The sequence below is a fragment of the Hypanus sabinus genome, unplaced genomic scaffold (genome assembly GCF_030144855.1).
Source record: "Hypanus sabinus isolate sHypSab1 unplaced genomic scaffold, sHypSab1.hap1 scaffold_1147, whole genome shotgun sequence".
Lineage (NCBI taxonomy): Eukaryota > Metazoa > Chordata > Chondrichthyes > Myliobatiformes > Dasyatidae > Hypanus > Hypanus sabinus.
The window spans coordinates 65,264-91,736 of NW_026779205.1; the positions used below are offsets into that span (position 1 = coordinate 65,264).

Sequence of the window (26,473 nt, forward strand, 5' to 3'; positions counted from 1 at the left end):
ATAATCACGTGACCAGCCCCTCCCGCACCGCTGTCAACAGAGGAATCAGGAGCTGCGCTATTCCCATTGGTGCGAAGCGGGGCCAGTGATCCGGACAAAATGACAATTATTTGGGTTTTGTTGAGACTGTACCTGGAATACGGTGTAATATCCCGCTCCCCACACTAACACGGGTTACACAGACCAAAGAACAAACTGCCGGAGGAACTCAACGGGTCGGGCAGCATCTGTGGAGGGAAATGGACCGTCAATATTTCGGGCCGAGTCCCTCCGTCTGGACTGAGAGTGGACGGGAAATAGTCAGAGAAAAGAGGTGAGGGGTGGGGATGGGGCAAGAGCTGGGGAGTGAGAGGTGGATCCAGGTGAGGGGGGAGGTGGGAAGGGGCAAATAGTGACAGGGGTGGGAGGGGAGTGGTTGGGCAACACGGGGCTGCAGAAGATTAACAAAGAGGTTAGAGAGTATTTGTTGTAGAGAGTGCGATGAAGATTCACCAGACTGATCCCTGGGGTGGTGGGGTCATCAGATGAAGAAAGATCAAATGTGATAACCCTTTCATTTAGAGAATCGGGGACTGAGAGGTGACCACATTGAAATTCACAAAATCATTACCGGCTGAACCAGGGATCCCAGACTCCGGAAAAAGGAGTGGATTGTCCGGGACTGAGATGAGGGGAAATGCCTCCACTCCGAGGGTGTTGAATGTCTGTAAATCCCCACCACAGAGGGCGGTGAAGACTCAGCGATCGTCCACACGTAAAACAGAGGCCGGCAGATGGGTGGAGACCGAAGCGATCGAGGAAATGAGGATCGGGCAGAAACACGTGGCTGAGAGGGGAGAGCAGCTGCCATCTTGTTGATAGTTAGAGGGGCTGAATGGCCACCTCCTGCTGTTTCTCACTTGATGTTTCAGTGTTCCTGTCCAGTGAGGCAGGAGGAATGTGAGTAGGAATTAGTGTTTATAAACATAGACTGATTTACATGAAACCTGCACAATCCTGTTTTGGATCTAAAATGTTCGTCGGACCGGCATGGGATTCGAACCCGTAACAGTGACCCAGGGAGGTGGAGGGATGGGACGGGAATATACGGAGGGGAAATGTTAAACATGTACCCGGTGTAAATATGGGATAATGTGGGAGATGCGGTGGGGAGGTCGGGCAGCGTGTGAGGGGCGAGGAGTGGAGTCACCGGGTCACGTGGGAGACCCTCCACCCGTCACGTGATCCCGTTTTACCGCGGATCCGCAGCGTCTGCAGCACACACAAAATGCCGGCGGAACACAGCAGGCCAGGCAGCATCTACAGGGAGAAGCTCTGTCGACGTTTCGGGCCGAGACCCTTCGTCAGGACGTCCACCAGCATTTTGTGTGTGTTGTTCTCCAGCTTTTTACCTCTTTCCCCAATCAGACCTTCCCTTCTCCAGACAAAACACACACACAACACTGGTGGGATGCAGCAGGCCAGGCAGCATCTACAGGGAGAAGCTCTGTCGACGTTTCGGGCCGAGACCCTTCGTCAGGTCTGACTGAAAGGAAATATAGTAAGAGATTTGAAAGTAGATTGGGGAGGGGAAAATGCGAAATGATAGGAGAAGACCGGAGGGGGTGGGATGAAGCTGAGAGCTGAAAAGGTGATTGGCAAAAGGGATACAGAGCTGGAGAAGGGAAAGGATCATGGGACGGGAGGCCTCGGGAGAAAGAAAGAGGGAGGGGGCACCAGAGGGAGATGGAGAACAGGCAGAGTGACGGGCAGAAAGAGAGAAAAAAAGGAGGAGGGTGGAAAAAAACTAAATATATCAGGGATGGGGTAAGAAGGGGAGGAGGGTCATTAACTGAAGTTAGAGAATTCAATGTTCATGCCATCAGGTTGGAGGCTACCCAGCCGGTATATGTTATTGTTCCTGCAACCTGAGTGTGGCTTCATCTTGACAGTAGAGGAGGCCATGGGTAGACATATCAGAATGGGAATGGGACGTGGAATTAAAATGTGTGGCCTCTGGGAGATCCTGCTTTCCTTGGCAGATCGAGCGCAGGTGTTCAGCGAAACGGTCTCCCAGTCTGCGTCGGGTCTCACCAAAGGCCACACCGGGAACACCAGACGCAGTATACCACACCAGCCGACTCACAGGTGAAGTGTCGCCTCACCTGGAAGGGCTTTCTGGGGCCCTGAATGGTGGTGAGGAAGGAAGTGTAAGGGCAGGTGTAGCACTTGTTCTGCTTACAAGGATAAGTGCCAGGAGGGAGATCGGTGGGGAGGGATGGGGGGGACAAGGGAGTCGCATAGGGAGCGATCCCTGCGGAAAGCAGAAAGGGAATGTGGAGGGAAAGTTGTGCTTCGTAGTGGGATCCCGTCGGAGGTGGCGGAAGTTACGGAGAATTATACGTTGGACCCGGAGTCTGGTGGGGTGGTAGGTGAGGACAAGGGGAACCCTATCCCGAGTCGGGTGGTGGGCAGATGTGCGGGAAATGGGAGAGATGCGTTTCAGAGCAGAGGTGATGACAGACAGACAGACATACTTTATTGACCCCGAGGGAAACTGGGTTTCGTTACAGAAGCACCACCAAGAATAGTGAAGAAATATTGCAATATAAAACCATAAATAATTAAATAATAATAAGTTAATCATGCCAAGTGGAAATAAGTCCAGGGCCCGCCTATTGGCTCAGGGGTCTGACACTCCGAGGGAGGAGTTGTAAAGTTTGATGGCCACGGGCAGGAATGACTTCCTATGACGCTCAGTGTTACATCTCGGTGGAGTGAGTCTCTGGCTGAATGTACTCCTGTGCCTAACCAGTACACTATGGAGTGGATGGGAGTCATTGTCCAAGATGGCATGCAACTTGGACAGCATCCTCTTTTCCAACACCACCGTCAGAGCCCCTTTGCTTATAAAAGGACGACATCTCCTTCGTCCTGGAATGAAAAGCCTCATCCTGAGAGCAGATGCGGCAGAGACGGAGGAATTGCGAGAAGGGGATAGCATTGTTGCAAGAGACAGGGTGGAAAGAATAATAGTCCAGGTAGCTGTGAGAGTCTGTAGGCTGATAGTCGATATCAGTAGATAGGCCGTCTCCAGAGATGGAAACAGACAGATCAAGAAAGGGCAGGGAGGTGTCGGAAATGAACCAGGTAATTTTAAGGGCAGGGTGAAAGTTGGAGGCAAAGTTAATGAAGTCGACGAGCTCAGCAAGCGTGCAGGAGGCAGACACAATGCAGTCGCCGATGTAGCGAAGGAAAAGAGGGGGATGGATACACGTATAGACTTGGAACATGGACTGTTCCACATAACCAACAAAATGGCAGGCATAACCGGGACCCATGCGGGTGCCCATGGCTGCACCCTTGGTTTGGAGGAAGTGGGAGGAGACAAAGGAGTAATGATTGAGAGTAAGAACTAATTCGCTAGATGGAGGAGAGTGGTTGTAGAGGGGAATTGTTTAGGTCTGGAATCCAAAAAGAAGCGGAGCTTTGAGACCTTCCTGGTCGGGGGTGGAGGTATAGAGGGTCTGGACGTCCATGGAGAAAATAAGGCGGTGGGGGCGAGGGAACTTTAAATCATTGAAGAAGTTCAAAGCGTGAGAAGTGTGACGAACATTAGGGATTGAACAAGACAGTGTCAAGGTTTGCAGAAACGAGTTCGGTGGGGCAGGAGCGATCTGAGACACTGGGTCTACCTGTCCGAGGCCCCGCCCACTCACCTGGTGACGAACATTAGGGATTGAACAAGACAGTGTCGAGGTTTGCAGAAACGAGTTCGGTGGGGCAGGAGCGATCTGAGACACTGGGTCTACCTGTCCGAGGCCCCGCCCACTCACCTGGTGACGAACATTAGGGATTGAACAAGACAGTGTCAAGGTTTGCAGAAACGAGTTCGGTGGGGCAGGAGCGATCTGAGACACTGGGTCCACCTGTCCGAGGCCCCGCCCACTCACCTGGTGACGAACATTAGGGATTGAACAAGACAGTGTCAAGGTTTGCAGAAACGAGTTCGATGGGGCAGGAGCGATCTGAGACACTGGGTCTACCTGTCCGAGGCCCCGCCCACTCACCTGGTGACGGACATTAGGGATTGAACAAGACAGTGTCAAGGTTTGCAGAAACGAGTTCGGTGGGGCAGGAGCGATCTGAGACACTGGGTCTACCTGTCCGAGGCCCCGCCCACTCACCTGGTGACGGACATTAGGGATTGAACAAGACAGTGTCAAGGTTTGCAGAAACGAGTTCGGTGGGGCAGGAGCGATCTGAGACACTGGGTCCACCTGTCCGAGGCCCCGCCCACTCACCTCGTGACGAACATTAGGGATTGAACAAGACAGTGTCAAGGTTTGCAGAAACGAGTTCGATGGGTCAGGAGCGATCTGAGACACTGGGTCTACCTGTCCGAGGCCCCGCCCACTCACCTGGTGACGGACATTAGGGATTGAACAAGACAGTGTCGAGGTTTGCAGAAACGAGTTCGGTGGGGCAGGAGTGATCTGAGACACTGGGTCCACCTGTCCGAGGCCCCGCCCACTCACCTGGTGACGAACATTAGGGATTGAACAAGACAGTGTCGAGGTTTGCAGAAACGAGTTCGGTGGGGCAGGAGCGATCTGAGACACTGGGTCTACCTGTCCGAGGCCCCGCCCACTCACTTGGTGACGAACATTAGGGATTGAACAAGACAGTGTCAAGGTTTGCAGAAACGAGTTCGGTGGGGCAGGAGCGATCAGAGACACTGGGTCTACCTGTCCGAGGCCCCGGCCACTCACCTGGTGACGAACATTAGGGATTGAACAAGACAGTGTCAAGATTTGCAGAAACGAGTTCGGTGGGGTAGGAGCGATCTGAGACACTGGGTCTACCTGTCCGAGGCACCGCCCACTCACCTGGTGACGGACATTAGGGATTGAACAAGACGGTGTCGAGGTTTGCAGAAACGAGCTCGGTGGGGCAGGAGCGATCTGAGACACTGGGTCTACCTGTCCGAGGCCCCGCCCACTCACCTGGTGACGAACATTAGGGATTGAACAAGACAGTGTCAAGGTTTGCAGAAACGAGTTCGGTGGGGCAGGAGCGATCTGAGACACTGGGTCTACCTGTCCGAGGCCCCGCCCACTCACCTGGTGACGAGCATTAGGGATTGAACAAGACAGTGTCAAGGTTTGCAGAAACGAGTTCGGTGGGGCAGGAGCGATCTGAGACACTGGGCCTACCTGTCCGAGGCCCCGTCCTCTCACCTGGTGACGAGCATTAGGGATTGAACAAGACAGTGTCGAGGTTTGCAGAAACGAGTTCGTTGGGGCAGGAGCGATCTGAGACACTGGGCCTACCTGTCCGAGGCCCCGCCCACTCACCTGGTGACGAACATTAGGGATTGAACAAGACAGTGTCGAGGTTTGCAGAAACGAGCTCGGTGGGGCAGGAGCGATCTAAGACACTGGGTCTACCTGTCCGAGGCCCCGCCCACTCACCTGGTGACGAACATTAGGGATTGAACAAGACAGTGTCGAGGTTTGCAGAAACGAGTTCGGTGGGGCGATCTGAGACACTGGGTCTACCTGTCCGAGGCCCCGCCCACTCACCTGGTGACGAACATTAGGGATTGAACAAGACAGTGTCAAGGTTTGCAGAAACGAGTTCGGTGGGGCAGGAGCGATCTGAGACAATGGGTCCACCTGTCCGAGGCCCCGCCCATTCACCTGGTGACGAACATTAGGGATTGAACAAGACAGTGTCGAGGTTTGCAGAAACGAGTTCGGTGGGGCAGGAGCGATCTGAGACACTGGGTCTACCTGTCCGAGGCCCCGCCCACTCACCTGGTGACGGACATTAGGGATTGAACAAGACAGTGTCGAGGTTTGCAGAAACGAGTTCGTTGGGGCAGGAGCGATCTGAGACACTGGGTCCACCTGTCCGAGGCCCCGCCCACTCACCTGGTGAACGAACATTAGGGATTGAACAAGACAGTGTCGAGGTTTGCAGAAACGAGTTCGGTGGGGCAGGAGCGATCTGAGACACTGGGCCTACCTGTCCGCGGCCCCGCCCACTCACCTGGTGACGAACATTAGGGATTGAACAAGACAGTGTCAAGGTTTGCAGAAACGAGTTCGGTGGGGCAGGAGCGATCTGAGACAATGGGTCTACCTGTCCGAGGCCCCGCCCACTCACCTGGTGACGAACATTAGGGATTGAACAAGACAGTGTCAAGGTTTGCAGAAACGAGTTCGGTGGGGCAGGAGCGATCTGAGACAATGGGTCCACCTGTCCGAGGCCCCGCCCACTCACCTGGTGACGAACATTAGGGATTGAACAAGACAGTGTCGAGGTTTGCAGAAACGAGTTCGGTGGGGCAGGAGCGATCTGAGTCACTGGGCCTACCTGTCCGAGGCCCCGCCCACTCACCTGGTGACGAACATTAGGGATTGAACAAGACAGTGTCGAGGTTTGCAGAAACGAGTTCGGTGGGGCAGGAGCGATCTGAGACACTGGGCCTACCTGTCCGAGGCCCCGCCCACTCACCTGTTGACGAACATTAGGGATTGAACAAGACACTGTCAAGGTTTGCAGAAACGAGTTCGGTGGGGCAGTAGCGATCTGAGACAATGGGTCTACCTGTCCGAGGCCCCGCCCACTCACCTGGTGACGAACATTAGGGATTGAACAAGACAGTGTCAAGGTTTGCAGAAACGAGCTCGGTGGGGCAGGAGCGATCTGAGACTCTGGGTCTACCTGTCCGAGGCCCCGCCCACTCACCTGGTGACGAACATTAGGGATTGAACAAGACAGTGTCGAGGTTTGCAGAAACGAGCTCGGTGGGGCAGGAGCGATCTGAGACACTGGGTCCACCTGTCCGAGGCCCCGCCCACTCACCTGGTGACGAACATTAGGGATTGAACAAGACAGTGTCGAGGTTTGCAGAAACGAGTTCGGTGGGGCAGGAGCGATCTGAGACACTGGGTCTACCTGTCCGAGGCCCCGCCCACTCACCTGGTGACGAACATTAGGGATTGAACAAGACAGTGTCGAGGTTTGCAGAAACGAGCTCGGTGGGGCAGGAGCGATCTAAGACACTGGGTCTACCTGTCCGAGGCCCCGCCCACTCACCTGATGACGAACATTAGGGATTGAACAAGACAGTGTCGAGGTTTGCAGAAACGAGTTCGGTGCGGCGATCTGAGACACTGGGTCTACCTGTCCGAGGCCCCGCCCACTCACCTGGTGACGAACATTAGGGATTGAACAAGACAGTGTCGAGGTTTGCAGAAACGAGCTCGGTGGGGCAGGAGCGATCTAAGACACTGGGTCTACCTGTCCGGGGCCCCGCCCATTCACCTGGTGACGAACATTAGGGATTGAACAAGACAGTGTCGAGGTTTGCAGAAACGAGCTCGGTGGGGCAGGAGCGATCTGAGACACTGGGTCCACCTGTCCGAGGCCCCGCCCACTCACCTGGTGACAAACATTAGGGATTGAACAAGACAGTGTCGAGTTTTGCAGAAACGAGATCGGTGGGGCAGGAGCGAGTTGAGACACTGGGTCTACCTGTCCGAGGCCCCGCCCACTCACCTGGTGACGAACATTAGGGATTGAACAAGACAGTGTCGAGGTTTGCAGAAACGAGTTCGGTGGGGCAGGAGCGATCTGAGACACTGGGCCTACCTGTCCGAGGCCCCGCCCACTCACCTGGTGACGAACATTAGGGATTGAACAAGACAGTGTCGAGGTTTGCAGAAACGAGTTCGGTGGGGCAGGAGCGATCTGAGACACTGGGTCTACCTGTCCGAGGCCCCGCCCACTCACCTGGTGACGAACATTAGGGATTGAACAAGACAGTGTCGAGGTTTGCAGAAACGAGTTCGGTGGGGCAGGAGCGATCTGAGACACTGGGTCTACCTGTCCGAGGCCCCGCCCACTCACCTGGTGACGTGCTGACGACATTGCGCATGCTCAGTACGGAAGGGCGGTGTTGTTTTTCATTCTTTGTTGACGCGGGCCGGCGGTGTATCGGGATCGGGATCGGGAGGGGGTCCTCACCCTCGCCCCTTGGGGCAGGGAGCCGGGGACGGATTATTCTCTGCGGGGCGACACCAAGAATTTCCTTTCGGTGAGTATTGAAGCAGGTCCGGAGCGGGGAGGTCTGACGTTAGGCCGAGAAACCCATTAACTTTCCCGGATTCAAACAGGAGAACTGGAGAACAAAAGGTGGGGGTGGGGAGGGAGAGAGAAACACAAGGTGATCGGTGAAGCCTGAAGGGGCAGGGGATGAACTTGCCCGAACTGGCGGGCTCGCCTCGCTTCCTTCACAGAATCTGCCGGGGTCGGACCTTCACACCGAACCGTCTGAGATGAGCCGCCGCTCAGCCCGTTGTTCTGGTCCTATTAGCCGGAGGAAGTAAAACATGTTTCTATCTTGTTACTGACAGAGAATTGTACAATTTGTGTTCCGTGTGTTATCGGAATGTACTTGCCTGTGATGCTGCCACAAGTCAGTGTTTCTCTGTCCCTGTACCTTCCCGTACTTGTGACTTGGCAATAAATTCAACAGGACCTGAGAAATCTCAGTGAGATTTGATTAGTGATGATCATTTTGGCAGTTCGGTAGGTCGAATGTATGAGACGGTACACTGTTAAATGCAAAACCCTGAACAGTGTCGATGATCAGAGGGATCTTAGACTCCAAGTTCATCGCTCCCTGAAAGAGACTGAACAGATTGATCGGGTGGTTAAGAAGGCAAATGGCGTGGTTGTCTTTATTAGTTGAAGCACTGAGTTCAAAAGTCGGGAAGTTGTGTTGCAGCTTTGTAAAACTAGTTAATCCACATCGGGAGTGTTTCATACAGTTCTGGTCGCACCCATTCTCGGAAGGATGTCAGGGCTTTGGAGAAGACGCAGAACAGGTTTACCAGGACACTGCCTGGATTAGAGGGCATGAGCTATAACGAGAGGCTGGACAAACTTGTGTTGTTTTCTCCAGAGACTGGACGGACGTTTATAAGATTACGAGAGGGACAGAGTGGATAGACGATATATTTTTGAAATTTCTAAGATAAGAGGACATGCATTTGAGGTGAGAGGAGGTAGGTTAATGGAGATATTGTGGCGACCCACTTCCTGGCGCACTCGAACCGGCTCACAAAGAGCCAGCTACAATATGAGGGGCGTGTATGTTGTTCCTCACCGAGTCTGCTGGGTCGGTCACTGGAATTTGCTCCCTGGGGAGACCCTCCGCACTGACGTAGTAATCACCCTGCGCATGCTCACAGCCGCCGCCCCTCCCCCCCCCCCCCGGATGGATGGTGGTTTTTCTCCCCGTTCGTTGTTGAAACCGATCGGGTCTGCGCCCCCTCACCCCGGGGGAAATATCAGATTCCCGTCGGTGAGTACTGAGGCCAGTGTCGAGTCGGCAGCTCTGATGTTGGGCAGTGAATCCCGGTAACTTCCCGAACTGTCGGCCATTTACTCATTTTCCAACTCTCTGGGCCCCTCTAAGACGGACACACTTCACTGATCTCTCCCTGCGAACCAGCAACCCAGGCGGTCAATCTCCACACAATTAAAATGGCGAATCAGCCTCAGGGCAAAGGGGCGCCTATTTAAAACAGAGATTCGGAGACATTTCTGTAGCCAGAGTGTGGAATTAGCAGAGGGAGCTGTGGGGGTATTTACTAGGTTCTTGAGTGGTTCCGATGAGAAGGCCGTGGAGTGGGGCTGAGGAGGGGTAAAAAGGTCAGCTAGACTCGATGGGCCAAACGGCCTAATTATTCTGCTCTGTCCTATGGAGCCGGTTTGTTGTCGGGGAGACGCGCCCACCGGTCACGGTATCCTGTTTTCCGCTCTTATTCTGCCGCAGATCTGCAGGCTGCGGCTTTTTCCCGAGGCCCCGCCCCCCCTGGCTCTGTCGATGTGAGAATCGCATCGCGCATGCTCACAGTCTGCCGCTCGAATGCAGTGATTTTTGGCCGGCGGAGTCCAGTGACCGTTTTGTGCTGACGTGGATTTGTTGGAGAAATCTAATATTGGCCAATGAGTCCCGTTAACTTCCCGAACTGTCGACTTCGCCTCGCTTCCTGGAACTTCTCAAAAACGTTTTCACTTCAGGTGAGCCGCTTTTAAGCCTGGTGATATGTATCTTCTCCCTAATGGGGGTGGGTGAGAAAAGGGAATGCCCAGGCTGTGCGGATCTTTGATTTTACCGAGCGAGGGAGCGGGAAGTCCAGAAGGAGTTCACGTAGGGAAGACTGGTTTCTGAGATGAGCTGATCTGTGTCCGTAACTCTGCAGTTCCTTGCAGCCATGGGCGAAGCAGTCGCCGTACCAATGCGTGGAGTGTCCGGATGGGAAACTTTTATGATGCATTGATAAAATTTGCTGATGGGCAAAGCGTAAACTCCAAAGTTTTTATGGTTTGTTCTAGCTTTGTTATTTTCAGATCTTTTATACAGTAGTATTGTGGTGAGCATTCGGTCCATAACGACAGATGAGGCAGCTCGTTAAACTCAATAACAGTTTTATCGTGATAAACACAAAATAGACCGGCCAGCACGACCCAACCAGTCTCATACAGACGGGAGGTGACCATCACACACCCCGGTTACAGTTAGTGTGACCCAGAAATACACAAGCAAGTAACTGTATAATCCAAGCTAAAAGGTAACAATAAATGAACTGGAACATCATAATCCCATAAAGGCATTTTAACACAAGAACAATAAACAGTGCTGCTCATTAGAAATGTAGGGGGCGGGCTGTTGACCAACCTCTCCTCCTGAGGACCATCAGTGATCGTCCTTGATCCATTCTCCCAGCTGATTCCATCTGCTCATTCCCCGCCCATCTTGTTCAACCTCGGTCCAGCCTGTATCCCACCACCTCAATGATATATATCAACCATCTTGTTCAACCTCTGTCCAGTCTGTATCCCACCACCTCAATGATATATATTAACCATCTTGTTCAACCTCTGTCCAGTCTGTTTCCCACCACCTCAATGATATACAACAACCATCTTATTCAACCTCTGTCCAGTCTGTATCCTACCACCTCAATGATGTATCTCAACATCTTGTTCAATGGAGAATGGAAGGATATGGACATTGTTCTGGCAGATGGGATTAGTTTAGTTGGCCATTTCATTCATTGAATAGACTGAGCACTGTGCTGTACTGTTCTATGTTCTGTGTCTCTTGTCGAGAGGTTTTGGGGTAATGGAGGCAAAAGGAGTGAGTGGGAACAACAGGTCACTGGAGTCCAGTTTGGGAAATGTGAGATCACCCACTTCTGTAGGAGAAACTGAAATCCTGAGTGTGTTAAAATGGAGAGTTTAAGTGCAGTGGGTAGAGAGGAAGGTGAAAGGTACATTGTATTTATTGTAAGAGTTATTGGGTGTAAGAGTGAAATGACATTAACAATTACTTGCGTTTGCTTGAGATTGTACCTGGAATATGGTGTAAAATCCCGCTCCCCACACTGACATGGGTTATATAGACCTGCTGTTGAAGAAAGGCTTAAAAAAATAAACCAGCAAACTATAGACCAGTGCTTCTGACATCAGTATCAGAAGCACTGCATATATAAGTATTTGTAAAGACAAGACTTACTTGGAACAGTCAGCATGACTTTGTTTAACCATATAACATATAACCATATAACAATCACAGCACAGAAACAGGCCATCTCGGCCCTCCTAGTCCGTGCCGAGCTCTTAATCTCACCTAGTCCCACCTACCCGCACTCAGCCCATAACCCTCCACTCCTTTCCTGTCCATATACCTATCCAATTTTACCTTAAATGACACAACTGAACTGGCCTCTACTTCTACAGGAAGCTCATTCCACACAGCTATCACTCTCTGAGTAAATAAATACCCCCTCGTGTTTCCCTTAAACTTCTGCCCCCTAACTCTCAAATCATGTCCTCTCGTTTGAATCTCCCCTACTCTCAATGGAAACAGCCTATTCACGTAAACTCTATCTATCCCTCTCAAAATTTTAAATACCTCGATCAAATCCCCCCCTCAACCTTCTATGCTCCAATGAATAGAGACCTAACTTGTTCAACCTTTCTCTGTAACTTAAGTGCTGAAACCCAGGTAACATCCTAGTAAATCGTCTCTGCACTCTCTCTAATTTATTGATATCTTTCCTATAATTCCGTGACCAGAACTGTACACAATATTCCAAATTTGGCCTTACCAATGCCTTGTACAATTTTAACATTACTCCTGGCAACACACACACAATTTTTTTTTTGATGAGGTTATGGGGTATGTTACCAGGAAAGTAGATAAAGGCAATGAAGCGAATGTTGTTTACATGGTCTTTTGCAAGCATTTAACAATCCCGCGTGGGAGGTTGGTCAAGAAAATTCATTTGCATCACGTTCAACATAAGGAAGTAAATTGGAGTAGACAATGGCATTTTGGGAGAAGGTGGACTGCGATGGTAGATGATTGTCTCCATTAGAAGGTGGACTGCGATGGTAGATGATTGTCTCCATTAATCGTAGGGTCCGTTGCTGTTTGTCATCTATATCAATGATTGGGATGGTAATGTTTTTAACTTGATAAGCACATTTACATGTGACACCAAGATTAGGGGTGTAGTTGACAGAGAGGCAAATTATCTATCATAGGTTACAGGGATCTGGAACAGCTGGAAATACTGACCTGAAAATGGCAGATGGAATTTAATGCAGGCAAGTGCGAAGTGTTGTGCTATGGTAGGTCTTACACAGTAAACAGTAGAGCACAAACGTTGCGGTGGAACAAAAGGATCTGGGAATAGAGGTCCATAATTCATTGAAAGTAGTGCCACAGGTAGATAGGGTGGGTAATAAATGCTTTTGACATAGTGATCTTCATCAATTAAATTATTGACGACAGGGGATGGGATGTTATTTTGAAGTTGTATATGACATCGGTGAGTCCGAATTTAGAGTATTGTGTGTAGTTTTGGTCACCTACCTACAGGATAGGTTTGGACTTTAATCCTTGAAATGCTAAAAATTGAGAGGAGATTTGATAGAGCAGTGCAACATGAAGATGGGTATAGATAGGGAAATGCAAGCAGGTCTTTTCCACTGAAGTTGGGTGGAACGACAACCAGAGATCATGCATCATGGGTGAAAGATGAGAAGTTTTAGTGGGACATGAGTGGATAAGTCTTCAATCAGAGGGTCAAGATCATGTGGAACGAGCTGCCAACAGAAGTGGTACATGCGAGCACGATTTCAGAACCGATGGGAAATCCGCCAGGACCCTGGTGAAGTCGTTGTCGGACAGTGTGATGGAGTCGAGGTGAGGGGCTGGCAACTGGGCTGCACCCAGGGAGAACGTCTGAAAGGTCTCGGAGTGGACCAGTCTCTGACTCGGCAGGTCAACCAGCAGGCTGTGAGCCCGCAAAAAATCCGCTCCCAGAAGTGGTTGGACTACGGCGGCCAGTGTGAAGTCCCACGTGAACCGCTGGAGCCGAACTGCAGCTGCATCGTAAGGGTGCCGTAGGTCCTAACTGTGCTGCCGTTCATGGCCCTCGGGGGGGACCTGGTGCCCTGCTGCGGGTGTCGTAACTTGTCGGAGGTAAGACGCTGATCTCGGCACCGGTGTCGACCAAAAAACGGCGTCCCGACCTCCTGTCCCACACATACTGAAGACTATCCTGATGGCCAGCTGCCGTAGGCATCAGCAGCGGCTGGCCCTGGCGTTTCCTGGGAACTTGCAGGGCGGGCTACAGTGGCGGGCTTCTGCGTCCCACCGCTGGTGGTAGAAACACCATTTGTTGGGCTCCTCACCCCTGCCTGTGGGGTTAGTGGGCTCTGTGGCCGGGCCTGGTCTGGTTTGCTGCTGGGAGCGCGGCCTGGTGATCTGTGCGACGGACACCCCACTCGCCTTCTTGGCATTCCACAGTAAGTCCACCCGGGCTGCCACATTCCGGGGGTCGCTGAAATCCGCGTCGGACAGCAGCAGGCGTATGTCCTCGGGCAGCTGCTCCAGGAATGCCTGCTCAAACATGAGGCAGGGCTTGTGGCTGCCGGCCAGAGACAACATCTCATTCATTCAAGCCGATGGAGGTCTGTCCCCCAAACCATCGAGGTGCTGTAAACGGGCAGCCCGCTTGCGCCGTGAGAGTCCGAAAGTCCTTATGAGTAGGGCTTTGAAGTCCATGTATTTGCCGTCCTCCAGGGGCGACTGTATGAACTCCTCAACCTGGGCGGCTGTCTCCTGGTCGAGGGAGCTCACCACGTAGTAGTAACGTGTGTCCTCTGAGGTTATCTGCTGAACGTGGAATTGGGCTTCAGCTTGCTGGAACCATAGGTGAGGTCGCAGCGTCCAGAAGCTTGGCAGTTTCAACAAAACCGCATGAACAGAGGCGGCGTCGTCCATCTCCGATCCAAATATCATTTGGACCATCGGGGTCACCAGTTGTAGCGGTGTGCTACACGCAGCGCTAAAATAACGACACGGAGTCGGTAAACTGCAGTTAAAGAAGAAGATTTTATTCGAACTTCACAGCCTCGCTTTAAAGCCTCCCTGATCCCGCCCTCCCCGGGTGCGGATGCTGTAGGGGGCACGTACTCACTGTCCCGCGCGGGCTTTTCCCTTTGTTGGTGAAGCAGACCTGGCACCCTTTTGGGACTGTCCTTTGTGCCAGCGCGCTGGCTATTTGTGAGCCAGTTCGAGTGCGCTAGGAAGTGTGTCGCCACAGATAGGGGAATATGGCTACTGTGCAGGTGGGTGGGAACAGGTGGTTTAAATGGCTCAGACAATGCACCTGTACTGTGTTCTGTTTCGACATGACTCTCTAACCATGACTCCTTGATCACAGACAAAAGTTTGATTGAGTAAAGATCCGAAATTAATATCAAACTTGAATAATTCACACCTGAATTCCCCAAGAATACTCAACAGCCTGGATGTGTTTTGACATGGTTTTAAACTGCCCATGCCCTCCCTGTCACGGATATTTTGTAACCAGGGAAAGACAAAATGCTGGAGTAACTCAGCAGGTCCGAGCAGTATGTATGGAACTGAGTACAACGGGAAGGTTTCGGGCCGAGACCCTTCAGTGGAACTGGAAAGGAAGAGGGAAGAGGCAATATCATTGATTGATTTGGAAGGTGCAGGTTGCTTTTGTGTGAGACTCGGAGCTCAGGGTTTGTGTTTAAACAGCTGCCTGCACATTCCTCAGAGCAGGGAGCAGCCTTTCTGCTGAAACCAATTCAAACTGGTTTGACATTTCACTCTCGATCACATAAACAAAGTCACTTCAGTGTTCTGTTTACCTATTTCTGCATATGCAAATGTGCTAAACTGTTAATAGTTTGCAAGGAACCTGTAACATGTCATAAACGACACTGCCGACGGGCTTGAAGCAGCGACATTACCAGTTACAGTTGCTGTCCTGTTTGCTGTGAGTTTGCAGAGTTTAATTTTTTTTACTTCAAACTCTCATTATCTGCAGTTGTCTTTAAACTTTTTTTCACGATACTTTAAAAAAAAGATCCACGCCATTCCCAACTGTGACATTCCTTAATACAAAGACACGACACAGTGTGTGAAGAGTGTATCTTTCCCAAAATTGCCAATAACCCTTAAAATATTGTTGATGTAAGTGTAAAGGTGAGGGGCAGAATGAGGTGGAGAGGGAGAGAGGTTGAGCAGGGAGAGGGGAAAAAGTCAGGGCGAGGGTCTGTTACATACCCCGTAACTGGGTGTCTAACCAGCAGAGAAAGAAGAATTTGTTGGAGTCTGGTGGTACTGTACTAAAGGTGTTTATTAATAAAAATAAGCAAAACCATATCAATAATGCAAATATACATATAAAACCAGTTAGCAGTAATAACCTAAAAGTGTAGGAATAATAATAATATTCAATAATAAACAAGCTCTGTTGATGTCTAGGGGTAAATAAATTGCCATAGAAAAGTATAAAGTTCAGTTCAGTTCATGAGTGCTGATGTAGTTAGGGTTGTTGTAATGGTTGGAGAGAGAGAGAGAGCGAGATGTAACAGCTACAGTCAGGCAAACCCTTTGCTTTCTTAATCCGTCGTTTCGGTGTGGTCATTCAGTTATGACCTCTCCGTCCTTCTGCTAGACTGTTATGTGGTGGACTCGTCACTCTGGCATGAGTGGACACACGCACAAGTCCCCACCGGCCCTGTGTTAACACTGATTGCCTTAATGACCGACCGACCTGGTTTGGTCTTCGAAGCCCCCACCTTTCTTGTGGGTTCCAACACTCAATCAGTGTCCACTGGCGTGTCTGGAGGGTGTCTCTCCAGACCTGTCTTTTATCCCTGCTAACGGGGACTCAGCTATCCATCATTCCAGAATGACCGCGTCCATCAAATAAGGCCACTCCTTCAATCCACTGAGGAATGTTTATGAGCAAACTATTGTCCTTGCAGTGAAACAGTAAATAATTCAAAAAGGAGTCACAATATGGTAAATCAGCAATTTCCCCCTCTCTCTTATCTGTTGCAGATGTTCTTGCTCGTTTTTCCGTCTCTCTTACTCATGGTCAGCATAGCAACAGTAATAGTTTGTGTTTCTCAGGAGGGGAATGGTTAACTCTGTACCCCATTGTCCATCAGGTCTATTCATCACTCACAACAGGTCTATGAGGTGGAGCAGCTAAGATGAAGGTGAGTCAGTGGAGTAGGTAGATGGGGGGGGGGGGGTAGATGATGGGACACAATGGGGAGACAGCGGGAGGGAATATGATTAGAGTGAAAGGGACAGAGAGGGAATTTGGTAAAGAAAATTTATTTGCTCCATGTTCAACGTAAGGAAGAAAATTGGCGTAGACAGTGGAGCTTTGGGCGAAGGCTGACAATGATAGTAGATGATTGTCTCCCTGATTGGGGGTTTATGACCGGCGGAGAGCCACAGAAATGGTAGTTGGGCCGTTGCTGTTTGTCATCTGTGATAATGTGTTTAACTTGATAAGCACATTTGCATAAGACAGCAGGATCAGGGGTGTGGTCGGCAGAGAGACAGGTTACAGTGGGATCTGGCGCAGCTGCAAATACTGAGCTGCAACTTGCAGATGCAGGTAAGTGCAAAGTGTTGCACTGTGTAGGTCTTACACAGTAAACGATAGCGCACTAAAGAGTGCGGTGGAATAAAAGACATTGCTGAGTTCGAATTTGGAGTATTGACTGCAGTTTTGGTCATCTATCTATAGAAGAGAAATAAGTAAGGTTGAAAGGGTACTGGGAAAAGGTGAGGGTTGTTTTTCTGGGAGATTCCAAGCTCAGGGTCTGGTGTAAGCAGCTGTTTGGCCCTGCACATTCCACAGAACCATAGGCAGTTCTTCCGAAGCAGAACTTTAGGCCATTCTGCTAAAACCATATCCAACTGGTTTGAAGTTTCCCTCTCATTTGGGTTTGAAAACATTCAAATTATTAGTCTGCTTCACTATTTCTGCTGCAGGGTGGGTCAATGAATGTGAAAGCTGATATAAAGTACACCAGCGATGATTTCGAAACCACAACGTTACCAATTACAGTTGATGCTCTGCTTGCTGTGACTTTCTGGAATTTTATCATTTCTTCCTTCAGACTCACATTGTCTATATTTGTTTCTAAAATATTCTTTTCATGATGGAGAGAGCTCGGGGTAGGTGGGGAAGGAGAGGGTGGGAGGAAAAGTGGACGGGGGGTGGGAGAAGAGCGCAGCGGGAAGGGGGCAAGTGGGAGGATAGCGCGGGAAGGAAAGCGAGTGTTTTGTAATGAGCGACAGACACTATATAACCGAATAACCTCGGGTTTAGCGGCTCAGACTGACATCTCTGTGTATGGTGAGCACACTGCTCACCCGGCACCTCACTGAACTCCGTCCGGTTTCAACATCACAGTAAGTGTTGTCTCCGATTCTTCAGAACCAGGGAGCATTTACAATGGGGTTTGGCTTTTGTCGGGCTCGGGAGGGAAGTCAGTGGGAGAAGGGAACTCCGGAATCCTCAAATTAACAATTAGTTATTGACCAAGTGGATGAAAAGAAACAATTACCTTCAACTACAAACATTCTCCAGTTGGTTTCTCCTGAGACACTGTAGAAAAACCTTTCTGCAGTGATATGCAAGATGTCCCCACAGGGCAGTGAAAGAGTCTCTCTCCCTCTTCGCCCTCCCTGACACACACTCACTCACATACACAGGAAAACATATTGAGAATACAGAACTACTGTAAGATATTGGCATTCGGAACATCGCCGTGGACTATGCCACACATCGATTCATTTAATTAAGTCGCAAATATACATATATTAAAACTACAGATATTGGGTGTTTGAAGTAAAATAAACTACTGGAAACTCTCAAAGTCTAATAGCAATTGTAATAAGTAGACATTCAGTTTGCAGGCACTGGTGAACTTTCTTTTCTATATCGTCGGTGTTTTAATGTTTTTTCCTGTTCCAGAAATATTTAAATTCAGTGTTAAATTAGCATTGTTCACAGTTGAAGGCGAGCATGAAATGTTGAAGTAGTTTGTTTGTTTTCAGCAGAGAAGCCGCTCCCTGCTCCGAGGAATGCCTGCGTGTCAGAATTTGCCCTGCAGACAGGCAGCAGCTTGCACACAGAAAATTGCACTGTGAGTCTCACAGAGCAGCAACATCGGCCCCTCCCCCATAGTTACTAAATGGCCCTCGTCTGATGGTCTGGTGTAAAACTAGAAGAAAACGACTTGAAAATATACCCACAGGGAGACTAAACATTCTTAGTGAATTAAGGTGAATTCAGCTTCTGTTCTTCATTTCTGATCTTTACTTCCAGTTGACACGTTACCCGTGTTTTGGATCAGTGATCAAGAGGTTACTTGCAAACAAGAGAACATTTGCAGATGCTGGAGCAACACACACAGAATGTTGGAGAAACTCAGCAGGCCAGACAGCATCTAGGAAAAGAGTGAACAGATGACGTTTTGGGCCGAAACCCTTCGGCAAGACTCCTTTCCCAGATGCTGCCTGGCCTGCTGAGCCCTTCCGGCATTTTGTGTGTGTTGGAAGAAGTTATTCGCTTTATTTTGTCTCTTCTGGCGGTCGTGGTATTTGTGTTCTTGCATTATCCTGTCTGCACGGTTGAGATTCTCCACAATTCATGTCAAGGTTAAAAACAGTTCCTGAATCAGGGGTTACGATTCCAAAGCAAGTGTGCAAAAAGATGTTTCATCAACACGGCTTCTGTTTCCAAAACTTGTGACTTCATATGAATGCATGTCGTTTTTCTCATGACTGTGTTTATTGTTGGTGTTTCGAGCTGATTTCCTCGACGTCCTTTAAAAGAAAAGACGTTGATTCTGTTCAAGGTCTCGATACATAACAAACATTGTGGGTGGGGTGGTGACCAGTTACAGAAAGCGACAGGTGGCATTGCAGAGCGAACACCATGATTTCACTGTGTGGGGCAGCAGGCTCGATGGGCTGAGTGGCCAATTTCTGCCTGGTCTGTGCACAAGAAAATCTCTGACTACAGTGTTACTGTAAACTAAGTTATTAAGTACGGACCTCGGCAAATAACCTACTGTTGAACAAAAAACAACTATTGCAGTAATTAAATCATCCAGAACGTTGACCGAGATGATAAGCAACATTGAACCTAGCACCGACCCCCACTGCACCCCACGAGTCACTGGTCTCCAGTCAGAGAGTCAAACCATCTTCCACCACTTACTGGCTTCTCCCGCAAAACCAATGTCCAAACCAATTTACCACCTCATTCTGAATGCCAAACCTTCTTGACTAATCTCCCAGGTGGGACTCTGCCAAATGTCTTGCTACATTGTACTGAACTATATATTTTTAATTCAGTAAATTAACTGTTCTCTCTCCCAGAGCAGTAAGTGTCACGTTGTTCCAGTCTGATAACTGACCAACAACATTCTTGCACATCATACTTTCACTGCTCTGGGGAGAAACGAACCATAAAAGTTAGGAAATGGGGGGGGGGGGGGGTAGAGACTTTGTGTATCTGTTGTTGCCCATTGTCTGAGTCTAGGATCTGATGACCCCAGGGCTGCTGCAGGACCATCCACACTGCAAGTGTCCTCTCAGGGCAGTAGGAACGAGTCTGTTTCAAAAAGCCTGGGATATCCCTGTGAACACAGCCTCGAATCGTCAATGCCCAGAGTCCGGCTCTCTGGAAAGTGAAACGATAAAGATGGTTTCCCATCACTGACGAGTGGAGCAGCGGTATTACTGGCTCACGATGGCTGTTATTGTCCCAGGGATGAGGATGTGATCTTTGGCCGTCCAGCTGCACCGTTTGCTAATGGGGAACAGAGAAGAACACGGGAAATGGATCTTCAGCCCGATGGACTCAATCGGAATTAATCCCCGAAGAGTCATCAGGAGGATGTGTCATATCACAGGCATACGTAGTGAATGTTGTTGGCTTTGTGGCAGCAGTACAATGCAATATATAATAGTAGAGAAAAAACTGCATTACAGTAAATATCTGTTACTAAAAGTTAAATAATTATTGCAAAAATGAATTCAGTGAAGTAGGTTCATGGGTTCCATGTCAATTCAGACAGAGGGAAGGAAGTGGTTCCGAACTAGTTGAGTGTGTGCCTTCAATCTCCTGTACCACCTTCCTAGTGATACCAATGAGAAGAGGGCATCTCCTTGGTGAAGCAGATCCCTTATGACTGATGCTGCCAATTTGAGGCATCGCTCCATGACGATGTCCTGGATGCTACGAAGGCTACTGCCCATGATGGAGCTGACTGTATTGACAACTTTCCTCAGAGTATTTCGATCCTGTGCAGTAGCTTCATCACTTCCCCCACCCTACCATATGAAGCAACGTGCAGACAGTTAGAACAATTTTTACGGTACAACTGTAGAAATCCACTAGTCTTTGGTCACATCCCAAATCCCATCAAACTCCTAATGAACTATAACGGCTGCCGTGCATTCTTTGTAACTGCATCGATATGCTGGGCCCTGGATAGATCCTCAGAGATGCTGACACACAGGGACATGAAGTTGCTCACTTTTCCACTGCTGACCAAACAATGATGATTGTTGTGTGAGTGTGACCTCATTTTACCCATTCAGAAGTCCACAATTAGAACATTGGTCTTACCGACATTGAGGGCAAGTTTGTTGCTGCAACACCACTCATCCCGGTGATATATCTCGCTCCTGTTTGCCTTCCCCTCACCATCTGAAAATCTGCCAACAATAGTGGTGTCATCAGCAAATTTGTCACTGGCACTTGAGCAGTGCCAAGCCGCACAGCCATGGGTGCAAAGAGAGTAGGGCAGTGGGCAAAGCACATATCCTTGAGGCGCACCAGTATCGATGGTGATGTGCAGGCGTTACATCCAAACCGCACAGATTGTGGTTTTCCGTTGAGGAAATTGAGGATCCGGTTGCAGAGGGAGGTAGAAAGGCCAGCGGTTCGAGCCTTTTGATCAGAACTGTTGGAATAATTGCATTACATGCTGAGCTCTGGTTGAGAAACAGCATTCTGATGTAAGTATTCATATTGTCAAGGTAATCCAAAGCCGCGTGAGGAGCCGATGAGATTGCATTGTGACCTACTGTGGATACAGGGAAATTACAGTGGGCCCAGGTCCTTGCTGAGAGAAGAGCTAATTCTAGCCATCACAAACCACTCAAAGCATTTCCTCACAGTAACTGTTATTGCTATGGATGATAGTCATTAATGCAACTCACACTGCTCTTCTTGGGCACTGGTGTAATTGTTAGCCTTTCGTCTGAGTAACCAAAATGCTTCCACAAATGGAGCCTTTGTTGCAGCGCAGATGGAAGTAAACACTGCAGGATAAACGTTTATGAAACCTGAACGTTTTTCTTTGTTGTACTGCATTTTTATCCTGTCCTTTAATTAGTAATTAAAATCAATAGAATTTTTTTTTCTCTTGTCTGTCTTCATCCTAAAATATTCATAGATGCATTTTACAAAAGAGGACACATCTATGATGTTGTGCTTTTCTCAGTCTGTGTGAAAATTTCCAGCTCACAGCAATGGTTGATCCATGTAGCTGCAAAAATAGTCATTAGATGGAACATTGGAGACTGAACCACGTTCCACATTCTATGCATATTAATCACGATTGAATATGGTACATTATCGTGCTTCCTGTTATAGAGGAGATGTTAAAAGTCAATAGAGTGGACAAAACAGTTTCACCGGGAGCCTCTCTGGTATCCAGGAAATAGTAATGAATAATGTAAGAAAAATTAATAATAATTTTGCCTTGTCCGTGGGAGCGTACTGTAAGGCAATGATGCTCAGGTGCTTAACAATGTAGAACTAATTTTGAGCAGCGAATAACTTACTAGACGGTCCATTTACTATAAATTCAAGAGCTTATCGTTTTCGTTTCTCGAAAGATCCCCATTAATGCCCCGATAATCACTTTTACTATCTTTTCTTAACACTGTGTGTAGTACCTCCCCCATTATAGGTATGAGCAAGGATGCGATCTGGGCCAAATTGTGCAATTAAGCTTACAGAATATCACGCATCATCCTGGATAATCCCAGTTCTGATACTGGGTCTTCCACAGTGTCTTGTTCCACAGATGCAATCTGATGTACCGAGTTTCCAGCACTTTATAAGAGGACGCAGGAATATGGCATTGGGACGAGAAAAAAAAAATCAACCATGTTTGAATGATGGAGGAGACTCGATGGACTGAATCACTTCATTCTGCTCTGATATCTTATCATGACTGAATGATGAGTCCTTCGTATCCCGCATCAGGATTTGTGACGTGTGAGGGAAAATTAATGATTTGTTCCATGAGATCCTTTTATTTGTCTTCAGCGTTTAAATTTCAGTGAGATTCGCTTTTGAAAAAATTGAGCAGAAATATTTTTTCTCCTTTGTATTGTTAATGTGGTTCATTATCTCTCTGGTTAAAGTTAGACCTGCGGTGAGAGATTTATTGGAAGAAAAGCCCACAGCTGGAAAGCCACGAATGAGAACGAGGGAACAGCGACAAGCGAACCAGCCCGAGGACTGAGAGTACCAACTGAAGAGAACCCTCTGACTCAGAGTTTCCATTGATTCAGTCAGGAGAAAGTTTGGTGAGTCTCATTCACTCGAACACTGGTCCTGCAAACATTACATATCTTTACAAAGGAAGGTACGAAATAGGTGGAATGCCTCGGTCAGAGCAAGTTGCAATCACCCCAAGTCTGCTTTCAGAAGCCCAGTTCTTTAAAGTCACTCACATTCTCTGAGTGTTTGCTCATTTGAAGGTGCTGCATCATCTGAAAAAGCTTTTGGTTAATTCTGATGTTTCCTTGTTACGTTATAATCAGCTTAAAATGCGTTGACAATTTCATCCCTTCATAAGAAGCCCCAAGTGTGTCGTGTTGTAGTGATTGTAGAAATGTGGAATTACCATGAACTGCAGCAAGATGCCCTTGATCCCATTGGCTATTGCAATCTGCAGTGATATACTTACCCTCGAATATATCGTCGTGTAGGCTTCTGCAGAGAACAGACCATTTATAAAGGAAAATATCCCAACACTGCATTTTATTCAGTCCAAACTAGCACATGGCAACCCATAATTTAGCTTGACAGACCTTGGCCTCATCAAGTACTTTTCTGCTAATTACATTGTCAAAACCTGTGAAGGTGACATTAAGCAGAGGTGGAAATTCAAAGTTATGCTCCCATGGATGTTGTGCAAGGGCCTTCAGCAAAGCATTTGACAAGGTGTCACATGGCAGCTTGGTCTCGATGATCAGGTTCCACGCTGTCCGGAGAGAGCAAATTGGATGTATTCAAAATTAGCTTCAAGGTAGCAAGCAAAGAGTGGTGGTTGAAGATTTCTCCTCGCAATGGAGGCGTGTAATTAGCGGTGTGCCGTGGGGCTACAAGTTGGGACCTTTGATATTCGTTATTTTATAGCAATGATTTGGATGCGGTTGCACAAGGATTACTTGACTGGTAAGTTCGCAGAATGCACAACCTTAGTATTTGTTGTTCACAGAGAAGATTATCGTAGCATCTAGGGGATCTAAATGGACAGGGTCTGGTAAAGAGATTGCAAACCCAATCTGATCAGCAGCGGATTCATGCAGATGTTGGGGATCATGTGGACGAAACAGCCAGAGGAAGTGGATGAGGCAGGTGCAGTTCCATAAATCAAAAAGCAGTTGGGGTGTGTAGATGGAGTGAAGAGGCCAGAAGGGAGATGGCCCTATCACAGGAAATCCTGACCATCTCAGTGGGCACTGTGGTTGGCATTGTGTCGTTGGGCTGAACGCTCTGAATTTGCATTTTCTTGCTCTGTGACTCTGTCAGTAGATGCGCCAGGTACCAGTGGACAGATATGGTGTGGAAGTGGTTACTAACAGGGAATGTTTGGTCCCCATGCCAAATGCTACAAGGGATGGAAATACTGTCATATTTGCAAAGCAGTCGTACTCTCCGACTCACTGTCTGCTTGTTGTGAAATTTAGAGCCTCACCAGCAGGTGGAGCCGTCCTGCAGAGCGACCAAAGTGTAAACAAGACGACGACAATCAACAATCGTCAGTCAGAATCAGAATGGACAAAGGTATGATCACAGGGGTCTTTGAATTAAACTTTTGTCGCGTTTGTACACAATAGTTCAGATGAAAAAAAAACTGACAGAGATGTTAACAGTGCATAGAAAAGTTTCATCAAGCCGTGTCATTTATCCCACTGGTAAAGCGGCCTTGAGTAATTGATCAACCCAACAGTTCCAGCGCAGGGACCTGACACCAGTAATGGTCGAATCACTCCGCTCACCACACAAACCTTCAGCTGAGTGAAGGGAGCAGGGACTCCTGAATCAGGTGGTCGTGAGTGAAACACAGACAGGAATGTGACAGCGATCTTGTGGTTTATGTGAATGTTCAGGGTCAGTGTCCATTTCACCTCCAGACAAGCCCCGATATGTAAGACATCTTCAACTTTCACTGATAAAATTCAGAACCAGATGATAGGAGCATTTCCGGTATTTCAGAGATTCTATGATAACACAGCATTTCAGGTTTTGGAAGGAAAGCTACCAACTCCCCCCTGGTTTTTCTTGCCTGCTACGCAAAGGAGGAGGGGTGTCACCGAAATCTGTTTTCTGTAGCGGAGCGGAGATCATTGCCGGTGCTGGGAATGGCTGAGGATCAGGAGGCAGCTCATTGTAGATACATTTGTGATCTGCTTCGGAGTTTTAACACCCCAGTGAATGTCTGGGCTGTGGAGAAATGGTGAACCTGAGTTTCTAAATATTTCCCTCTTGATATAATCTTCTACCTGAATTTAAATTCCCAGGATCTTGGCTGGGAAACCCGGCATACCCAATGACCAAATATCTCTGTCACCTGTAGACATTGTGATTGTGCTCAAATCTGAGATTCCAGGTGGAATAGAAACGATGCTCCAGCCTGGAAACGGGTCCTTCGGCCCAGACAATTCAAGCTGATCTAAATGTCCCATTTTCCTGCAGTTTTCCCAAATTTTCCTAGTATCTCCCATTTTTCCTGCCTACATGCTCTCAATTTTGTAATTTTATTTGTGTTTGCGGCCTCTTCCGGATGCATGTACTTTATACCCATCAGTCACCACGTGAAAAAATGCCCCTTTGGTCCCTTTTAAATCTCTGCCCTCGAGTCTCAGACTCCCCTACCCAGGGAAAAAGACTGTGACCATCTATCCTATCTGCACACCTAATTACTGTGTGTGTGTCTGTATGTGTGTGTGTGTGTGTGTGTGTGTGTGTGTGTGTGTGTGTGTGTGCATGTGTGCGTGTGTGTGTCTGTATATGTGTGTGTGTGTGTGTGTGTGTGTGCGTGTGTGTGTGCGTGCATGTGTGCGTGCGTGTGTCTGTATGTGTGTGTGTGTGCGTGTGCGCGTGTGTATGTCTGTATGTGTGTGTGTGTGTGTGTGTGTGTGTAAGATCACCCTTCAAGCTCCTGAGCTCCAGGGCAAGCTGTCCCAGCCCAACCATATAACACAAAAAACAGCACCCTAGCCCAGTACCGTAGTGTTCATTCTTCACTTCACACTTTCCAGCTTCATCACCTCCATCCTATAGATTAGCAACTGCAACTACACACAAAGCTCTAGAACCAAGACTTTGCCAATGACATGCATAGTTGTTACATGATGATCAGCAGGTGGGGGAGAAGATGGCACCCAGCGGAGAGGACAGCATAGATCGCAAGGGAATGGTCAGCCTGCGACCCAGCGGACCGGAGGACGTGCGTCTCAAGGGAATGGTCAGTCGGTGACCAAGGGGACTGGAGAAAGCAACTCCAGTTCCCTTGTCCAGTCTCCAGCCCCTCGTGTGACAAAGCAAGTGGAGAATGTGTGATCCAGCAGACTGGACCATGTGTAATCCCGTTGCTGGTCTTTGTGTGACACAGACTACTGGACAGTTAGTGACCGAGGGAGATTTTAGCTTGTGGAAGATAATCACAGTGATATTTCCCAGTATCACCGGACACCGGTGCATTATGATCCCGTGGTCATCCGTGCGTT

General features: G+C 48.7%; 2 protein-coding genes and 1 long non-coding RNA gene across 13 annotated transcripts in view; 2 read left to right on the forward strand and 1 right to left on the reverse strand.

Moving 5' to 3' along the window:
• LOC132386411 (uncharacterized) overlaps window positions 1–3,792 on the reverse strand; it is a 29,783-nt gene extending 25,991 nt beyond the window's left edge. For all 3 annotated transcript variants that reach the window (XR_009509524.1, XR_009509525.1, XR_009509528.1), the window contains exon 1: window positions 133–3,792. This is a non-coding gene — a long non-coding RNA (uncharacterized LOC132386411). The remainder of the gene's footprint in view (window positions 1–132) is intronic.
• LOC132386410 (keratin-associated protein 5-1-like) overlaps window positions 1–26,473 on the forward strand; it is a 52,636-nt gene that overhangs the window by 7,949 nt on the left and 18,214 nt on the right. The window lies entirely within an intron of this gene.
• Window positions 7,962–26,473, forward strand: part of LOC132386408 (NACHT, LRR and PYD domains-containing protein 3-like) — a 40,771-nt gene continuing 22,259 nt past the window's right edge. For 2 of the 9 annotated variants that reach the window (XM_059958680.1, XM_059958687.1), the window contains exons 1-4: window positions 7,973–8,086; window positions 18,482–18,709; window positions 22,877–23,041; window positions 24,431–24,527. In XM_059958680.1, coding sequence (XP_059814663.1) covers window positions 24,518–24,527 — 10 coding nt within the window. In that variant the 5' untranslated portion in view covers window positions 7,973–8,086; window positions 18,482–18,709; window positions 22,877–23,041; window positions 24,431–24,517. Of the gene's footprint in view, window positions 8,087–16,954; window positions 17,031–18,481; window positions 18,710–22,876; window positions 23,042–23,369; window positions 24,528–26,473 lie in introns of those variants that run through there. The other 7 variants (XM_059958682.1, XM_059958684.1, XM_059958683.1 and 4 more) reach the window with 7 other exon arrangements.